General features: G+C 38.5%; 1 protein-coding gene across 5 annotated transcripts in view; it reads left to right on the top strand.

The window, feature by feature from the left end:
* Nucleotides 1-21,042, top strand: part of LOC109401648 (putative uncharacterized protein DDB_G0279653) — a 389,641-nt gene that overhangs the window by 262,893 nt on the left and 105,706 nt on the right. For 4 of the 5 annotated variants that reach the window (XM_062860974.1, XM_062860975.1, XM_062860972.1 and 1 more), the window contains one exon: nucleotides 13,717-13,936. In XM_062860974.1, the coding sequence (XP_062716958.1) occupies nucleotides 13,717-13,936 (220 nt within the window). The remainder of the gene's footprint in view (nucleotides 1-13,716; nucleotides 13,937-21,042) is intronic. The other variant, XM_062860976.1, reaches the window with a different exon arrangement.

Below are 21,042 nucleotides of genomic sequence, written 5' to 3'. Positions count from 1 at the left end.
TAACATTTCAAGACCAACAATTGAAAAGGCCGCATCAACATTGCGTAAACAAACACGTTTCTGTCGACTTCGGGCCTTCTGGAATCCACCCACGCATTTCACCACCATTAACCTTCCTTAGTCCCTAAAAAAAAGTTACAAATAAGACCCTGGGGTCATTTTTGACCCCAAACTTTGGACAGCTCGCAAAAATCAGTGGCTTGACCGATTTTGGATCTCTTTGGCTCAAATGAAAGGGGCACAAGTCTAGTTTTCAAAACCACCGGAGAAATCCGGATTCGGCCACTGTGGCCACCGGGAACCTGCTTCAACTGAAAAATGCCGCTTTTGAGACCCTAACTTTGGCAAGCTATAACTTTGCAACCAAACAAGTAATCAGGACCGTCCAAGGGTCGTTGGAAAGGTATTCACGTGGACTTTGATTATAGACATTAATATTGACTAATTATTGAGAACCGGTTCCGGAAATCCGGAACATCCGAAATTTTAGTTTTCATCATTGCTATGTGCTTGAAAATCCACAAATGTTTTCCCTTTATGCATTTTATTGCATTACTTCTCTGCACGCTTCACTGAAATGAGACACATATTGTTTAAGACCATTTTTGAAGGGTTCTGGGCAGGTCTGGTCAATGCGGAACGGGTTACAGGGACTCCGGAAGGTGGTCAATCAGGTAACGACAATAAACTTCGAATAGTTTTCGCTCCAAAACCCGGCGCCACATGGTGCAACCTTCGTGGATTTTCATATCTGTTGTTCACAAAGAGATCGATAGTCATCTTCTTCTTCTTCTTCTTCGCGTACCATCCCTACTGGAAAAAATCCTGCTTCTCAGCATAAGTGTTTTATGTGCTCTTCTACTAGTATATACTGAATGTTTTCTCTGCCAATCATTAGTTTACATATGTATATCGTGTGGCAGGCACGAAAATTCTATATGCGCATGGGAGTAAGAGTAATTTCCCTTACGAAAAGTTCCCAGGCCAACCGTAAATCGAGCCCGTCACCCTCAGCATGGTCATGCTAAATGCCTTAGGCAGGCTTGTAAACATTCGACACTTATCACTACCTTCGTTTCGTTGCCGCGGTCGGGTGTCAGCTTGCTTTGTTTCATTCGAGCGCGACCGTTACCTCTTACACACAACACGAGCGGCAGAACGAAGATCAATAAACAAAAAAGTGGATCAAATCATCGTCGTCTGACACGGTGACATTTGTCTAATTCCAGCTTTTTGCAAGATTTCAGCCAATTTTGATTAAGAATGGTATAATACTAGTTTATTCGTGTGTGATAAATCGATTACGACACATACATTTATCAAAAACAGCTCTCTTTATGGGAAAGACAGGAATAACAAAAACCGGACCATCTCCCGAAGGCGCATTCGTGGTCAAGCGCATTCATTCGACATTTTTGATCCGTACAGTAGTTTGATCGCTTGTGTTGTGAATGTTGGAGACAATGGCAGCCGAATATCGACATAAAGGTGTCAAAGACTGTGATCGCTAACAAGACTGCCTTAGGGGCCCAAATGAATAGTCATATTTGTTCCACGTGGTCACCGGAGTGGCCACCGGAGCAATCCATATTGTATTGCTCTCAGATTATTACAATAAATGTAGGCTTTTGACGGCTCAATTTTTATTATTTATCGTAACTGTAATGTTCTGGTATAGAAATGAACAAATGATGATCTCGATCTTTTTAGGCCACTAGAGCGACCACCGGAGTAACCCTAATTGTGTTACTTCAATTTTCTGCAACAAAAGTAGGCATTCGGAAGCTCACCATACTGTCGTGAGCGCTATTCAAAATTTTGACTTTCTTGTATATGTCTCGTTAAATAATAAAACTATAATATTTCTGCCAGATTATGATGCAAGATTTTTTCATTATCTACCGATACGTGATAATGTTTACACCATCGTACAAATAGGGTTCCCGTATCACATGCAAACACACTGGACTGGTCTAGCCGCACATGTTAGAATATACGATATTCTCGGGATCATCTTCTAAAATGTGCTGTAGGTGGTTGAATTTAGATATGTCGAAATGACATCTCAGCACTGACTATGATGTGAGTTAGAGCTTACGTGCATGCAAAGAAAACCAAGACATTGTGTGTGATACGGGATATGGGAACCCATTGATTGATGTAATGGTGGACAGTGTAGTTTGTTTCTGCCGTGCAGCTTTAAAATTAATTAATTTACGTGTGAAATAGTGCAAGTGCCGCGGGAAATAGTGTTTTACCGTGTGCCAATTGGATAATTACGACGACGACACCAGGTGACCAAGTGTCGGTGGGGTTTGTTCGCCTTTAATTTGTGTTTTTCTGCCACCCCAGCAGCAGTAATTGCTGGCGGGCGGCAAAGCAAATTTGGCATTTTTTATTGCTTCTCTGTGTTCTGTGTTGTGTTGTGTGCATGGTTTTGCATTTGTGTATAGGCTCCAGCGATGGTTGAGTGTAGTCTATGTGGTGGTAATGTGCTTCCAAGCGATTTACCCTTGTGCTGTTCGGGATGTGGATGTGCAAAAGTAGTCCACTACAAATGCACATCTCTGACCAAAGCAGTGGCAAAGGTAATAACGGAGAACGAAAATGTAGCGTTCAAATGTGATGAGTGTTTATCAAGCCAGTGTTGTGGCGAGCAGAATGTACTGCTTTCTAACGCACAAAAGTTCGAAGAGGAGATGAAGAAGATTTCTTCACTCGCCGATTCGCTTAGTGGCGTTCGAGAGCACATTGCTGCTCAGATAAACGAGACAATGAAATGCGAAATTGAACAATTGGGGAGAAATCTAAATTGTACATTGGAGAAGGCAATTTTTGGACTTGGGGAAATAGTTAATAAAGAAATGGAAAATATGAAATGTTCATTTTCTCAATTTAATTCGGGAAAGGCTGCAATGAATGTAAGACAAGGTACTTCTAGCACGGCTTCGGAGCCGAACTCGAATCCCAGAGGTAAAAAGCGTAGAGTTCAGGATGACGGTGCCGATACGTCAGATGATGTTTTCATTGAAAAAGTTAGTTTTGCGGATATTGTTAAGAACAACTCTGGGAATCAAACTAACGGTAAAATTAGTAGAAAGAAAAGCGTGAAGTCTAATGACGCTAATGTCACAAAGAAGGTTGAGGTGACTCGTAAGGCTCGTCCAGTCATTGTGATAAAGCCGCAAGAGTCCAGCCAGAGTAGCGATGATACTCGAAAATTTTTGTACACTAAACTGGATCCAAAAATACACAAGATCAGTAACTTTAGAAACGGGAAAGATGGCTCTATTATTGCTGAGTGTGCAACAGGATATAACGTAAATGTTGTTAAAGATGGCATTCAAAGTGAATTGGGTGAAAACTACAAAGCTGTTGTTCCCTCATCGGTGCCAAGACTTAAAGTGATGGGCATGTGCGATCAGTTTTCTTCCGATGAATTCATTCAAATCCTAAAGGACCAGAATGAAGACATCGCTATCAATGAAGTGAAAGTCATCCGTATGTTTGAAAATCCACGTTTCAAGTACAACAAGTACAACGCGGTGATTGAAGTTGATAAAAATACGTACAGTTGCATGTTGACCGCTAGGAAGGTAAATATAAGGTTTGATCGGTGCCTTGTTGTTCCAGACAATAGTATTGTACGATGTTTCGAGTGTGGAGAATTTGGGCACGTGAGCACTAATTGCAAGAACGGCACTAAGTGCTCTAAGTGCAGTGAAAGTCACAAGACATCTGAATGCACGTCAACTGTATTGAAATGTGTTAATTGTTGTAAAATGAATAACGAACGTAAACTTAACTTGGACGTTAACCACGCAGCTTTCAATGTTAGTGAATGTGAAGTCTATAAGAGACTTGTTCAAAGAAAAAAAAGCAGCTTGCATTTCAATGAATAGCAACCAAGTTCCGGTAGTAATGTGACACAATTTGATATTTTATATTTTAACATTGCGGGTTTATCTACAAACTACGTTGCACTACGTCAGATTGTAGAAGTTAAACGTCCACTTTTAGTCTTTTTATCAGAAACACATATTGTTGATATGGATGCGTTTGAACAGTACAGTGTTCCGGGATATAATATAGCTGCTTGTTTGTCACATTCAAGACACACTGGCGGTGTTGCTATTTATGTCAAAGAATCAATTCAATTCAAGCTTCAATTGAACGAAGTTTGTGAAGGTAATTGGTTTTTGGGCATTACAGTTGTGCGAGGCATGAAGGTGGGTAATTATGGTTGTTTATATCATTCTCCCAGTTCAAGTGATCACCATTTTATTGCTATTTTAGAAAACTGGCTTGAGAGTTTCGTAGATCCTAGTAAATTAAACGTACTTGCTGGTGATTTTAATATTAACTGGTGTGACATTCATAATTCGAATCAGTTGAAACGATTATCGGAATTTTTTAATTTAAAACAAAAAGTAAATGAGTATACGCGTATTTCCAGCCATAGTAAAACTTTGATTGATCATGTTTATTCTAATTTTGACTCTGTTAGTACAGTTACGTGTTTAGATTTAAAAATAACCGATCATGAAACATTAGTTATTAACGTTGAGGATACTCAAGAAGACGATAATGCGGTGAAATTGAAGTGCTGGAAAAAATACTCAAAGCAAGCAGTTTCAAGGCTTGTCGAGAGAAACATGGATTTTCAAACAACGGATTCCCTGGATGTGAAATCAGCTGTTCTTACCGACGTTTTGAAAACCTGTACCAATGAATTAGTTGAACAGAAGATTGTTTCTTTGAAAAATTTTAACAGCTGGTACAATTTAGATCTACTGCGTCTTAAACGCACAAGAGATAAATTGTACAAAAAGTTACGTAGAAATAATAATAATTATAATTGGAAGAGGTACTGTGTTGCGCGTAATAAATATTCGCAATCGTTAAAACAAACGCGTTGCGAATATATACAGAGGAAAATTGATCAGCATCAAAACAACAGCAAAGAGTTATGGAAAATTTTAAAATCTTTGCTCAAACCTAGTAATTGTAAACCGCGGTCTATAACTTTTAACGGCACATTAGAAGATAATGAACAAATAATAGCATGTAAATTTAATGAGTATTTCATCAATAGTGTTTCAGCAATTAACCAATCCATTGAGTTAGTTGATGAACCTGATGAAATAAAACAGCCGATAAACAATAATTGTAGATTTGAATGTTTTCACCCAATCACGATTGAAGAACTTAGGAATACTTGCTTTTCTATGGGAAAAACGGCTGGCGTAGATAATGTAAATGCAAAGGTAATACAAGATTGCTTTGATGTCATCGGCCACAACCTGCTGGACCTGATAAACGAATCACTGCAAACTGGGCACGTGCCACAGGTTTGGAAGGAATCTTTAGTGATTCCTATTCAAAAAGTTGCTGGGACGATTAAATCCGAAGAGTTTCGTCCTATCAATATGTTGCACACATTAGATAAAATTTTAGAACTTGTAGTTAAAGGCCAGCTATTAACGTATTTAAATAGTAATAACTTGCTTATACCAGAGCAATCGGGATATCGGGAAGGTCATTCCTGTGAAACCGCATTGAACTTGGTATTAGCAAAATGGAAAGAAAGCATAGAGCGAAAAGATACGATTGTTGCTGTATTTTTGGATCTGAAACGCGCCTTTGAAACAATTTCTCGGCCCTTATTGTTACAAAAAATCAGGCGTTTTGGAATTTCGGGTTCTGCATATAAATGGTTTGAAAGCTATCTGTGTGACAGAACCCAAAGGACTGCATTTAACGATTCTGTTTCGAGTCCCGTGAACAATAATCTTGGTGTTCCACAGGGAAGTGTATTAGGGCCCATTTTATTTATTATGTACATTAATGACATGAAACGAGTCTTGCGATATTGTGATATAAACCTTTTTGCAGATGATACTGTGCTATTCATTGCAGCTAAAAGTTTAGGCGAAGCCATATCCCATTTGAATGAAGATTTGCGTTCTCTGAGTAGATGGTTAAAATACAAACAGTTGAAGTTGAACATAGATAAAACTAAATTCATGGTAATTTCGCGTAGCCGAGTAAATGAGAACGTCTCAGTTAAAATTGATGATGAGACACTTGAACGCGTTCGGGAGATTAAATATCTTGGCGTGATTATTGATGATAGATTAAAATTTGACTCTCATATTGACAATGTCATCAAGAAAATAGCCAAGAAGTATGGAATTCTTTGCCGACTCAAAAACGATTTAACTATTGCTAGTAAGATACATTTGTATAAATCAATCATCTCTCCCCACATAGACTTCTGCTCTTCCATTTTGTTTTTAGCCAATGGAACACAAATATCGAGATTGCAGCGATTGCAAAATAAAATAATGCGTTTGATTTTGAGATGCAATAGATTCACATCCTCCTCTTTCTTATTGGATGCCCTACAGTGGCTATCAGTGAAGCAAAGAATTGTGTTTTTAACTTTGGTGTTCATTTTCAAGATAGTGAATGGTTTGCTGCCTCGATATTTGTGTGATCGAATTGAAAGAGGAAGTGACATTCATAGGTATAATACTAGAAACGCGGATGATGTAAGAACACCACATTTTTTAAACGGTGCTTCACAAAATTCCCTATTTTATAAAGGTATTAATGTTTTCAATTCGATGCCTACACACATAAAACTAGCACCAACATTATCACGGTTCAAGAGACTATGTATTTCACACGTCAAAGCTGCCTTTTGAACAGCTACTCTGTCAAATTTTCAATACTTGACTAAATTTGTATCTTGACGAAGTTCCTGCAAACGGATATTTTTGTTTGAACAATTTTGTATAACCTTTTAATATTTATTGAGGCACCAATAAACTATAATGTTCGCCTCGATGATGATGATGGAATTTTATTGTATTGACGTAATTTACTCTATTTTTTGTGTAGTCTACAAAAGTTTGAGTCTCGCGCGCGGTGACAGGTATAAATGACTCTTTTGTATTTATTTATCATATGGAATATTTGTACTGTTGAAGGATTCTGTAGAGTAGTAGTGAGTTGTCTAGTTGAATGTCGGGAATTTCTTGAGAATGAGAATATTGCCGACTGTTTTGACATCGCGCGAACGTTATCAATCCTCGCAATATTTTTGATTTTCTGATTTTTCATGATCACTAGTAATGCTTGCAAACATCTGTAGTTGAGAGCATCAGTATTTTAAAATTTATGTTTTTGCTGTATAGTGTGACAAATTATAAAGTTGTTTATATCTGTGAAAATAATCAGACCGTATTAAGTTTGCAAATCTGATTACATTGTTTATAATTAATAATTATCTTAAAGATATATCGTCTAGCTCAAACCTTTGTAGGGGTATGTGGCGGGACCATCATCATCATCACCTAATTTGTACGATGGTGCTAACATTATCACGCATTCGGTTGCATCTACGAAAGAAAAGTAAAATAATGACCGATAGATTGTTAGGTAAATAACTAAAAAGGAGCCAAAATTGTCATAGTCACTTACGTCATTCTGCAGAATAACGACAACATAGCATGACATTATCAGTTCCGGGTGTATGATAGTATTCGAGAGATTCCATAAAAACTGGAGATTCCAAAATAAAAATATCGGAAATTCATGAGGCAGTTCCACCTAGAATTTTACCAGGACTTCCACTAGGAATTACTTTTGGTGTTGCAAATATGATCACGTTTCTTTACCAATAAATGTATACACCGGGAAAAATTTCTACTCAATGACTGAGTTGGCCTTACTCAGAAATCGAAAAATCCTTTGTTTTCTTACTCAGTTTCGGCTAAAAGTGGGACAACCCATTGGCAATGGGTTGTCCCACTTTTACCGGAAACTGAGTAAGAAAACAAAGGATTTTTCGATTTCTGAGTAACACCAACTCAGCCACTGAGTAGAAATTTTTCTCGGTGTAGATTTGTAATTTTTTGTTAGTGTTCTCACAACAACAATTATTGTAGATGCAGCAATCTAACTATCAATGAGTGCACTCTCATTGGAAATGAACTCAAAAAATGTTATTGCAAATTAAAATACAAAGATGAAGAAATGAGGAGGTTTCGTACCTGTTGGAGGAAGGATTGTTGAAAATTGCTCTATTCCAGCGGCCTTTTTCATCTCCGGTGAAAATAAAAAAAAATCCTTCGGGAGCTCCCACGATTATTGCTATAGGAGTTTCACTTGGCATTCCGGCAGAATTTCCCTCACAGAGTTCAAACAAGAATCTCTCACGAAGCTTCACCTATTATTCGTCTAGAAGTGCCCGCAGGAGCCCCTGCAGGAATTCCTCTAGATCAATGGTGCTCAGCACTATATGCATTTCATCAATAAAATTGCTTAGTTCTTATCGAAAACCATTTCAATAACAAACAAATTTGTATTCAAACTGAAGCTTTGTATCGAAGTTATTTTGTAGTACAAGGTTACTAAACTTAGTTTTGTAACTTTTCGTAATTTAACGAACTTTGCCAAATATGAGTGCTATTTTTTTTACTCAATCGAGGATATCTCGAAAGATTGAAAATGTAACTAAGGAACTTCTCCATAACGCCTAGAGGTTGCCCAGGAAATTCTCTCGCCAGTAGTAATTTTTTGAACGAGAACTGTTCCCGAAGTTACTACGGAAATGCCTCTACGAGTTTCTCAGGAAAATCCTCTAGGAGTTCCGTTACGAATTCTCTTAGGAGTTCCAAATAGACTTTCTCTAGGAGTTCCACCAATTTTTTTTCTACATCCATTAATTATTTCTTTGGTAGATCCACTGGAAATTCCTCTATGAGTTCCTGTCAGAGTTTCACTGGCAATTCTGCTCAAAGTTTCAACGGAAGTACTTCCAGTTACAGAGGAAGGTTCACTCGAAGATCCTCTGTGAATACTTGTGGGACCCCCTCCACTAATATCCAGAATTAGTAGTAGTTGATCCACCTTGAATCCGTCCAGCAAATACACCGTGAATTCCTTCAGTACATTCACTGGAACTCCTCTAAGCCTTCGATCAGAAATTCTTCTAGGAGTTACAGCAAGAATCCCTCTAGGAAATCCACTAGGGATTCGTCAAGGAATTCCAAAGAGAATTTCTCTAGGAGTTGCATCGATTATTTCTCGAAGTTCCATCGGGAAGTCTGGCAAGAGTTTTATCGGGAATTCTTCTGGTAATTTTCCTCGAAGTTCCACCGAAAATCTCTTCAGAAATCGTTCTTAAAGTTCCAAAGAGAATTTCCCCAAGAATTCCTCAAAATACTTCTCTATGTGTTCTGCCGCAAATTCCCACTAGGAGACAAACTTTTAATCCCTAGAGAAATTCTGTCAGGAATTCCTTTGAAAGTTTAATTCACAGGAGATACTTTCCTAACAGAAGTACCGCCGAGAATACTTGTGGATATTTCTTTTCAAAATACCTTTGGAAAATCCTCTAGGAACTCCACTAAGAATTTCTCTAAGTAATTGCATCGAGAATTTCTCTGCAACTTTCACTATATAGTGCTTTAAAATTTCCGCAGAAAATTCAGCGGAAAGTCTACTAGGAGTTCCTTTGGAAATTAATCTAGGCAGCATCAATTTATTACGTAATACATAAATCTTAATTTTCGTACCCTCCCCACCCCTCCGTGACGCATTTTCTTGTGTGAAAATCTAGAGTTCCGCTCTAATTTTTCTCAGATTTTCACCGTAAATTTGTTGAGAAGTTTAACCGGAAATTTTTCTGGAGATCCATCTGCCTCCAAGAGTTTTGCTGTGAACAACTGTAGGAGCTTTGCATCACAGATGCTTCGTGAATTTCTCTAGCTCCTCCCGAAATTCCACTCTAATTTACAATAGTTACACCGGATATTCCTCTAGAATTTATAGTAGGTACACTCACAGGAGTTTCACCGAGAAATCCTCTAGGAGTGCCACCAAATGCCCAATGTTTCTGGTTTAAAGTTTATATGGATGCTCTACATGGAATTCTTCAAATACTTTTATTCGTTTTTTTTTTGGGATTTTCATCGGGAATCCCTCTAGTATTTCCCATCGAAAATCATCAAGAAGCTTTACCGGGAAATCCTGTAAAAAAAATTACCAGGCGTTACACCAGTAATTCTACCAAAAGATAATTATAAAACAAAAACACTAACAAAAAACAGTTCCACCAGGAACCATACTAACAAACGTAGCCGCATTGCAGCTAATAGAACAAACGCCTTTGGACGAATGCTCTTTAAGCTCTTATACAGCAAAAATGTTAGTTGGGAATTCCTCAAGGACTTCCACAGGAATTGTCCTAAGAGTTCCACCCCTAATTCTTCTAGGGTTTCTACTAAAAATCTTTCTAGCAGAAAGTTCTTCAGTAGATCTCTAGAATTTCGTTCAGTAGTCTCTCAGTATATTTCTTCGGGTGGTCGTCCGAAAATTTCTTCAGGAGTTCCTTCGGAATTTTTGCCATAAATTTTCCATGAGTTCCGAAGGAGATCGGGAAACTCTTAGATAAATTATCCGCGGAAATTTTAGATGATTTATCGGCGAACTGCTCAAGAAGAGATACCCGGTGTGACTCCTACAAAAATTCTCAGTGCATCTTCTGGAGAAATTCCTGATGAAGCTTTTGGAGTAATTCTCAGTATAACTTCACGGAAAACTTCATTTCCTAAAGTACGGAATAATTTTATAATCAATTCTTCGATCACAAAGAACCAATTGACAGATTGGTTTCTCACACTTTGCACCTCAAATGTGAAAAACAATATGAGGTCAGCTGCTAAATGTCTACTTATGCTGTAGAACAGTTTCTTTGGTGACCATGGCCTGGAAAGATCGAGATCATCTTTGATCTTTGAACGAACTTTGGTCTGGCTTGCATAATAAATTTTCCTACGAATTTATTTTCTTGGCTCCATCGTTAGCAACCCAATTTGTAATCTTCACAGTCAAAATCGCAAGACAAGATTGAGATCATCATTTGTTCCTTTTTATACCAGCACATTACAAATTATAAATGTAAATTATTTAAATTTAGCTGTCGAAGCCTACATTTGTTGTAAAAATCTGAGAGCAATACAATATGGATTTCTCCGGTGGCCACTCCGGTGACCATGTGGAACCAATATGACTATTCATTTGGGGCCCCTATAACTATAGCTGGTCCCAAAGGCATTTAGCATGACCATGCTGAGGGTGACGGGCTCGATTTACGGTTGGCCTGAGAACTTTTCGTAAGGGAAATTACTCTTACTGCCATGCGCATATAGTATCTTCGTGCCTGCCACACGATATACATATGTAAACCAATGATTGGCAGAGAAAACTTTCAGTATATACTAGTAGAAGAGCACATAAAACACTTATGCTGAGAAGCAGGATTTTTTCCACTAGGGATGGTACGCCAAGAAGAAGGAGAAGAAGAAGATGACTATCGATCTCTTTGTGAACAACAGATATGAAAACCCACGAAGGTTGCACCATGTGGCGCCGGGTTTTGGAGCGAAAACTATTCGAAGTTTATTGTCGTTACCTAATTGACCACCTTCCGGAGTCCCTGTAACCCGTTCCGCATTGACCAGACCTGCCCAGAACCCTTCAAAAATGGTCTTAAACAATATGTGTCTCATTTCAGTGAAGTGTGCAGAGAAGTAATGCAATAAAATGCATAAAGGGAAAACATTTGTGGATTTTCAAGCACATAGCAATGATGAAAACTAAAATTTCGGATGTTCCGGATTTCCGGAACCGGTTCTCAATAATTAGTCAATATTAATGTCTATAATCAAAGTCCACGTGAATACCTTTCCAACGACCCTTGGACGGTCCTGATTACTTGTTTGGTTGCAAAGTTATAGCTTGCCAAAGTTAGGGTCTCAAAAGCGGCATTTTTCAGTTGAAGCAGGTTCCCGGTGGCCACAGTGGCCGAATCCGGATTTCTCCGGTGGTTTTGAAAACTAGACTTGTGCCCCTTTCATTTGAGCCAAAGAGATCCAAAATCGGTCAAGCCACTGATTTTTGCGAGCTGTCCAAAGTTTGGGGTCAAAAATGACCCCAGGGTCTTATTTGTAACTTTTTTTATGGGAGCGCCCCTAGGGGTCATTCAATGCTTTTGATTTTTGGGAAAGGATTATTTCCACAAAAAAATAATTGTCAGAAAATTTCAGATTGCTAGGATTCGTTAAACAAAAGCTACAGAGAATTGAAATTTGAAAAAGGTCAAAAAAGACCCCAAGACCTTACTAAGGTTAACAGAAAGCTTGATGTTTGCGCTTTCTGTTAGTAGTGGTGAGGTGTGTGGGTGGATTTCAAAAGGCCTCAAGTCGACAGAAACATGTTTGTTTGCAAAATATTGATGTGGCCTTTTCAATTGTTGGTCTTGATTTGTAGTCAGAAAAACAAGAAAAAGTTTATTTTTTAATAGATTTTATTCTGGAACACCCTAATATACGTAATAAGTTGGGGGCAATCATGCTTTGGCGCGCAGGAAGTGACATCGCGTCAGCACTGATATTGATCGCCAACACCTGTCAACACGCTTGTTTGTTGACACCCATGGTAGGGGGTAGCCAAGGCAAACTACAAGGAAGCAAAGCTACTACGTTCAGGTTCAGTACAATTTCGCGCCACAGCGTGATTGCCTCCAAAAAGCTAGTTTTTGGGACTTATTTGGCTTTCCCGAATTTTAATAATTTTTGCTCAATTTCTACAGCATTGGTGTCAAAGAAGCAAATAACCACAAAACAGGAGAGAATATGATGCCGTTTTAAAATATCCAACTTATTACGTATATTAGGATGTTTCAGAACGAAATCTATCAAAAAATCAACTTTTTATGGTTTTCCTGATTACAAATGTGATAATTACACATGCTTCCTTCAAATTTATAGGAACACGTTGTTCGAAGAAGTTGGAGCAAACAAGTATATCTTTCCATTTGTGCCGAAAGAATTGACAAGTTTTAGTGTAGTTATGATTTTTTGAAGTTCGAAAATAGTCGAAAAACACAAAATTGATTTGATGCACCTCTTAATTTCAATGGATTTGGCTGAAATTTTAACCAGTTGCTTCTTTTAAGATGCCAATCAATATATGGGGGTGGACTTGAGAATCAGAGAACATTTTTGACAGGCCTAATATTTATATACATATCCTGAATTGTTTTCAACATATCAAAATAGACTGTCTTCTTAACTGATCAACATTCCCAATGAATCACACTAGCTGAGTGAAATGACCCACAAACTGGTGTCAACCCTACGAACAACAATTTGAATCAAATCTCAGCCATCATATCGTAAAAATAATAGCCCAAGCAATCATTCTTCTGACTTCCTCAAACGATATGCTGCGCACACGTACCGTCCGATACACATATTTTCCAGTCTACGAACGACAGTGCGTTAACAAGCAATAAGACGTTCATAAATTTAATGAAGATTGATACCATATGCAGCTAGAGGGACGACTGCTGACTGCCCAGGGCCCACGAGAAGTCTTCTGCATGTTTCAAAAACAAAGCACAGCATGTCTATACGGCCTCTTGTTAACATATTTATCGTTCATATCTTGTTTGGTGAGCTACTTGCTCTCGTTAAGTTGATTTGATATGCATGAGCCTTAGAATACCAGTGTTAAATTTAGTCGCATGCATGCCTACTTGTGCTCCCATTTATGATTTATTCCAGCCGGAATCGTAAACCACGCGCCACTCACCACCCCACTTATCGTTTGCTCTTGTTCTTGACCGTGTGTACCTTTCAGATGTCAGCCGGATTGATGTCGTGTGTTCGCGAGAACTCGCCACCCCTGGAAAGCCCCCCAGCCACACCCGGAACCGGAGCCAACAACAGTAGCAGCAACAGCAACAGTGGGCATGCCACTGCTGGCAGTCACATCGGTATAGCCTGCACAGCCGGCGGTAGCATCCTGGACCCAAACGACATACCGATCACAATTACCACACCCGAGCATCACCATCAAGGTAGGTGTTGTTGGGGAGATTGGGGTGAAATGGATTCTTACGAAAAGGGTCAAAACGAACCTTTGAATACTTTTATTAAAATTCTCCCCAGACTATTTTTGCATCCATGATTGACTGGAAAAAAATAATTGACTGGAAGAAAAAAAGTTAATGTTTGGCTCACTTACTATCCCCACGGTAGATTGTTTTTGATCAGTTTATGATAGAAGAAAAAAAAACATAGTAGTGCGCTGATCCTACAGAATGCGAATTCCAAATATTTTTCAATTACACGTAAATATCTTTTTAAATATCTTCAATCATAACAATTATTTGCCAAACGTACTTTTCACACCAATTTCCTCAACGTTGTTTTTCTCGTCTTCATGGAATAATAAAATAAATGCTGAGAATATATCTTCCCCGAGAAACCAAAGCATGAGAGCAAATGTTAGATTCATCGCCCACATCACGGCGTGATGTGGTGCAGTTAAATAAAAATATGAAAATAAACTAAGAGCAAGATTGACCTTTTGAATGATTGTCAACATTTCACTGGAAGTACCACTTACGCGGTGAATGATGAAGTGATGAAAATGGAGATGTTAGATCATCTTCAAAGATGTTCTTTGTGATGTCAACGATAAGTTGGGTGAATCAAAACATTTGGGGAGTATTTTAAAGAAGAATGAAGTATCTGATAAATTACATTAGTTTACAGCATTTTTGAACTCGGTAAGCTGATGATCGTTTTTGATGTAGAATCATGCCCAGAGTTCGAAAACGCGAAGGAAAAAAATTACAGTAGAGCGTAAATTTTTTAAGTACGTCACGCCAAAATTGGGGAATTTGTGATCCCCCTCCCCCCTTCGTACGGGTTTTCGTATGCTTTCAAAGCGTGGCGTACTTTATGGACACCCCTAATAGCCACCCTGTGGTACCTGTCGCGGTCATTGAGGTTGTACTTGCATTTTGGAAGCCGTTCCAATTCTGTGAACTGGCGATTTATCACGGAATTTCAATCCTTGTTTTAGGATCAGAAGTCAGCCGAGACGCTAGAATTGGAAATGGCTAAAGTGTGAAAAACGCGAAGAAAAGTTTTGAACTCGGTTCTCAAATAACACCCCATTAAAAAGTTTGTAATATCTGGAACCTCTTTTATGTCATGGTATGGGGCTACATAAATTGGAAATGTACATTGTTTAAAATAAGATATAAAAAGGGAGCGGTGTGCGTAAATTAAGTCAGTGCTTTAAATTACGAAACTTAGTTCGCGAGAACAGGTTTTACAGCTGTAAGCCAAGGGGTTTTCAGAAATGTCAGAAGAGCCTAAAAGGAGTGGGTTTCGGGGTGTTTTAGAAATAATGAGAACTCCCTATGAATTTAAGGCAGCTTTGGCTTCATTGAGTTCTAGGAGCTGTTTCAGGGCCATTCCAAGAGATACAAGGATATTCAAAGCGCTACATGGAGCTTTCAGGAGATTAGTGGGTTTAAAGCTTTTTATTAAGTACTACAGGAACGTTACGGAGGGTTTCTGTGAGCTTAATGGCGACACCTGAAACCCCTGGAATTCACTGAAACGCATAAAACCTCTGCCGTGGGAGTTGAAGGGAACGTTCCAGACATCGCCATTAAGGCGAAACTGGATCCATTTCCTCACTTTTTGGGTTTTGATTTTTTATACAATAACGAAGCAATATTTCCAAAATCGGTTTTCGTACACATGTAGAATATGGATCAAGGTATCTCCTGATTTTTTCTCGTGGTGGAAAATGTTTTTCGTTTTCGCAGAAACCATTTTTGAATAACATTTCACAAAAAAATGGTTTCTGCAAAAATGGAAAACTTTTTCCACCACAAAAAAAATCAGCAGATACCTTGATCCATACTCTAAATGTGCACGAAAACCGATTTTGAAAATATTGCTTCGTTATTTTATAAAAAATCAAAAACCAAAAAAATGAGGAAATGCTTCCAGTTTCGCCTTAAGCACATCCTTTGGAGATGGCCTAATTTTGATTGGACCGTTCTCACTTCGCCTTTTGCCACCACACAAGATACACGCAAAGAAACCCGTTCCGATATACGTGAACTCCCAATCACGGCAACGGGAATGAACGGGAACTATGCATAGCAACGATAACAACAATAAGAAATGTACACCGTGAACTAGATTTCACGTTTTCTAGAACGCCCATATTGACAGCTGGAACTAGTTCCAGTTCACGGTGTATATTTGCTTGTTCTCATATTTGCGTTTGTTTGTTCACGTTTATAAGAACGGTTTTCTGAGCGTGTATCTAAAGCCAATATTGGACGAACAACAGTTGTGTAAATCCATTTGATATACTTGGGTTTAAGACCCCAAGCTGTACCAAAGGTTCGCCGGCATTGCCCGAAGGCCATACAAGCTTTCTTGATTCTGAACTCAACATGAGCTGTCCAGCAAAGCATGGAATCAAGAATGACTCCAACGAACTTTACCTATTTAGTCACATTGATTTCAGAATTAAAGAGACGTAAAGGTCGAACACCATTACGGTTTCGCTTTTCCGTGAAAAGAAAAATACATGTTTTACTCGGATTTACCGAAAGGCCATATTGGCGACACAAACCCTCAACTACCTGAAGAGCGTTTTGCATCAGGTCGAAAAGGGTGCTGATGCACATACCAACTAACACACGGTGTGTCTGGTAGAACAAATTTATTACAAAAAAATAAGCATTGCTAATTTTTACGTTACGTGAAAGTTGACGCGTCTAGCTTTCATTTAAGCCCAACATCGAAATATTCCATCGGGGGAACTTTTTCATACAAAAATTGGGTATGTTTGTTAAGTAGAAATAGGGATTAATTTGGAACAGTTCATTTTGTATGGAGAAAAACAGTATTCTGAAAAAGTTGTTCGAGATCCCTCGGTGGATTTTTTTGAAGGAACCGTGCAAATGAAAGCTGAAAGCAAGGCTGAAAGCCTCTATTTTTAAATAGCGAAAAATATGACGATGCCTATTTTTTTGTTATAAACCTTTCCCATACACACGCCGTGTAACAATGTTAGGTAGTCGTCGGAAAAACCATAAGTAGGAAAACCGCTATTGCCGAGTTGCCTCAAAAGCGTGTCTGCTACGAGATTCCACGAAAGTGATGATAAGACTCCCTTTTGGGGACATCCACAAACACTCAATTTCCTAATCGCCACTTGACGCAATGTCGCGAAGAGATGTCGGTTTTTGAGCATTTGGTGAATCCAATTGGAAATCATTGGATATATAGCATGACCCCGTGCGGCTTGTAATATGGCATCGAAAGGCACGTTGTCAAAGGTACCCTCGATATCTAAGAAAACACCCAAGCAGAATTGCTTTTCAGCGAATGCCTTTTCGATTTCGTAAACAACTTTGTGTAAAAGAGTCACAGTGGACTTTCCAGATTAGTAAGCATGTTGGTTCACAGGAAGAGGCACATCTCCCAGATAAACATCACGGATGTGATGATCGACAATGCGTTCTAAGCATTTCAGAGGAAAAGAGGTCAAACTGATAGGTCTGAAACTCTTTGCTTCTTCATACGACGCACGACCCACTTTCGGAATAAGCTTTACAGTAATATCCCGCCAGGATTTGGGAATATACCCTGTAGCAAAACTGCAAACAAGTAGTTGTTTCAAAACATGTTTGAAATGATCAAATCCCTTCTGAAGCAAAATAGGATAAATCCCATCTGCCCCAGGAGATTTAAAAGGAGCAAGGTATTAAGTGCCCATTCAATCGATTCTAAAGTTATGATACTCCGAGCCGAAGCTAAAGAATCATAACTACAAGAAAAGACATCAGGTTCATCCGAAGATGTAATATCCACACATCCGGGGCAGTGTGTACTGAATAAACATTCCAAAACTTCCTCATCAGAGGAAGTGAAATCACCATTTGGCAAACGAAGTTTGTTCACTTAAAAATCCTTAGCCTGTCAACGCTGAAACTTTTGAATTTGATAAAGGAAATGGCTGAAATTTTGAACACAGATCTTTTAATCTATTTAACTTGCATAGGCAAAATCAACAATTTCATAGTCGAAATATATATTGGGGCTGACCGTGATTTTAGCCCCTCAGACAGCAATTAGTTAGCACCCCTTATTGTTTCGATTGTATTGTTGAAAGTACTATACTCATAATCATCAAACTTTGCAGGCATAATATACACATAATCAATTACCTTCTGTGAAAATTGTATGAAAATTGGCAGAGACATTCGAAAGTTATGAATAGGCAAACATCGCACATGAAAAACATGAAACATTTTCACCAACACTAATCCCTATCAACACCAGTAACTTCCAATCCAATTGATAAAAGTTGATGAAATTTGGCAAGAAAATGTCTCTATAAGTATCATAACTGCTCACGAAATTTCATAATTATCCTCAAAAAAAATGTGTGTTTATTGTACAAAATCTTGAAATCCACGTCTCTTTGTTTCTCATCCACAGTGAAAATTAATGCAATTCTTTAATTAATGCATAATGAAATTTTGCACAAATAATAAACATATATAAAAGAGTTCTCAGTTAGTTTTTGGACAATTTGAATTGATTCAGCACAGAGTTACAGCCGTACTTCTGTGTCCCGATTATTGCAGATACAGGCTTTACATTGTTTCCTCTGCTTCGCCAGATCAGAGTTCCACCAAGGGGTTCTTCTTGTGGTCTTCACAGACCGCAGAGAGCAAGCTTCTTCAAAAGCTTCCATGATGAAGCCCGTTGTAGTATCAACGGCATCATCTAAATCACTTGGAGTATCAATTGATGGTGAGTATCCATGAAATTTGGCTGCAACCAAATCGGTAAAGAGATCCCAGTTGGTTGACCGGGGGTTCCTGAAATGCAAACTTTGCGAAGTAACATTCACATGTTCAAACATAGAGTGTCCTTCCCGGGACATCCCGGGACAAGAATTCCCGGGATTTGAGTGATTTCGGGATTTCCCGAATCCCGGGATATCATTTCAGAAATCCCGACAATCCCGGGAATCCCGGGATGAAGACAATATGTAGATAAAACTGCCAAATATCAAGGCAAAAACTTTATCTGACCATTTTCACTTTCGAAATATGAGCAGTTTTCTCACACACCACCATCGGGCTTTGGACACTAGGTCATACTTGAAAAAAAAAAAATTAATCATTAATGATAAACTTGGTATCATGTTATGCATTTCGTTCATCTTTTTCTATTTATTGGTTTATTCAGTAGCAGCAAGAACAAACTGGACATAGCCCACATACCATATTACATTGTAATTTTGGAAATCTAAGACCAAACTTTTACTATATTATGTAAATAATAATTTGAATTTTTCAGAAGAGAATTAATGAATCTCAATAACAAGTACAAAAGTTTTAAAATTATGGAAAACCGCAATTGCAAAAAGAGTCCAACCTTTTGTATTGAAATATTCGGAAACTAAGAGTTCAAAAGGTACTCTAAAGTTGTATTGAAGTGCGACTTTTACGATACATATCAACAATACAAACATCTTCCGTAGCGATATAATACAGATTATGATAATTATTTCTCTTAAACTATTAGATATCGGTAGAAAATTACTTGCAATAAATTAACTACTAAATAGTTGAAAACAGGCTGTTCTTGGCGAACATAACGTTGATACTTTTATATGTATTTCGTTATTGACATTTGTACATCAAGTAGTAGTGCAGTACATTGTATAGACATTTTATAATACTTCTTGTGATGGATACAGAAATAACCATAACTTATATTTCAACTGCACGCTAAACAAATCAATTTTCTGGGTTTTCTTGAAATTTTAAAAAATCCCGGGATCCCGGGATTTCCCGGGACTGGCTAAGTATTTTGTCCCGAATCCCGGGACACGAAAATTGGCCGGGAAATGGACACTCTAGTTCAAACAAGATGTAGCGATGGTCAGATAAAGATTCTTCATCTGACACATGCCAATTGGTCAGCTCGTGACTAATTCTGCTAGAGCAAAGCGTTATGTCCAACAATTCCTCTCTACCAGATACCTTGAAGGTTGGGCGGTTGCCTATGTTAAGTAATCCAAGATCTGTACTACTTAAGTATTCCATCAAACTGGAGCCTCTCAAATTGATGTCTGAGCTGCCCCAGATTATATGGTTATTAGCATTACTACTTATATGGGCATTAGCATCACTACCAACAATCAGCGGAAGGCCTTTTGAAGTGCAGTATGCAATGACTTGCTTGAAAGCATCCGTAGGGGATGGTTCATCATGCGGTAAATAAACCGATCAATAAACGTATTTCCTGTTGAGGTTTCCAACAGATACATCGATTGTGATAGCACATATATCTCTAGTAGTTAGTTCAGAGATGAGTGTAGCAACGATTGCGTTGTTGACAAGCACACATGCTCGAGGCATGACACGTGAGTTTGCCATTTCATTTATGCTGAAAGTAGCAAACACCGGATTCACAAGGTTTCCTAGATAGAAATTTCCCTTACGAAAGTAAGTTTCTTGGACTAACGCCACTTGGACTGTACCATTTTGCATAAGTCTGCAAAGATTAATCATTGCTGTTCTTTCGTGCTGAAGATTGATCTTAGCTATCCTAACCGTAGCCACTACCCAAACTAGGCAAGATTAAACTCTTAACAATCACAGCACAAAAAAAAACAGCAACAATAAAGCCAGATCGGTATCGATTTGAGTGCGCCAAAGGCGAGGATGCACAGAATACACTGTATAAAACGCATAATGCGAAACCATATAGGTGAAAATTTAAACTAATTAATATCATCTTCATAATCCCGCCCTTATTCAGCCTCAAGTATGAGATTGAAGAAGGGCTGCTGATTGTCTCGGAGAAACACAAGGACCACCGCGCTATTGCTACGGTTAGCACAGTAAGGGCAAATACTGTGCCCTGGTACATCACAGGTTCCGTTTGCGATTAGGTTTTTATAAGACCCGCCTAGCCATTCATTCCTAGGCACGGTAAGCGTAAAGCCGCATAACACCTTGAATTAGGGGTCACCTGATTAGTGGACTCCTACCACTGGAACAGGCGGTCCGTAGTGCTATTCTTAGCCAGTTGAACTAACCGCTACCGACACTACACA

This window comes from Aedes albopictus, chromosome 3 (genome assembly GCF_035046485.1).
Source record: "Aedes albopictus strain Foshan chromosome 3, AalbF5, whole genome shotgun sequence".
In the NCBI taxonomy this organism is placed as follows: domain Eukaryota; kingdom Metazoa; phylum Arthropoda; class Insecta; order Diptera; family Culicidae; genus Aedes; species Aedes albopictus.
The sequence above is the reverse complement of the archived record's forward strand: the minus strand, read 5'-3'. Positions and strand labels throughout refer to the sequence as shown.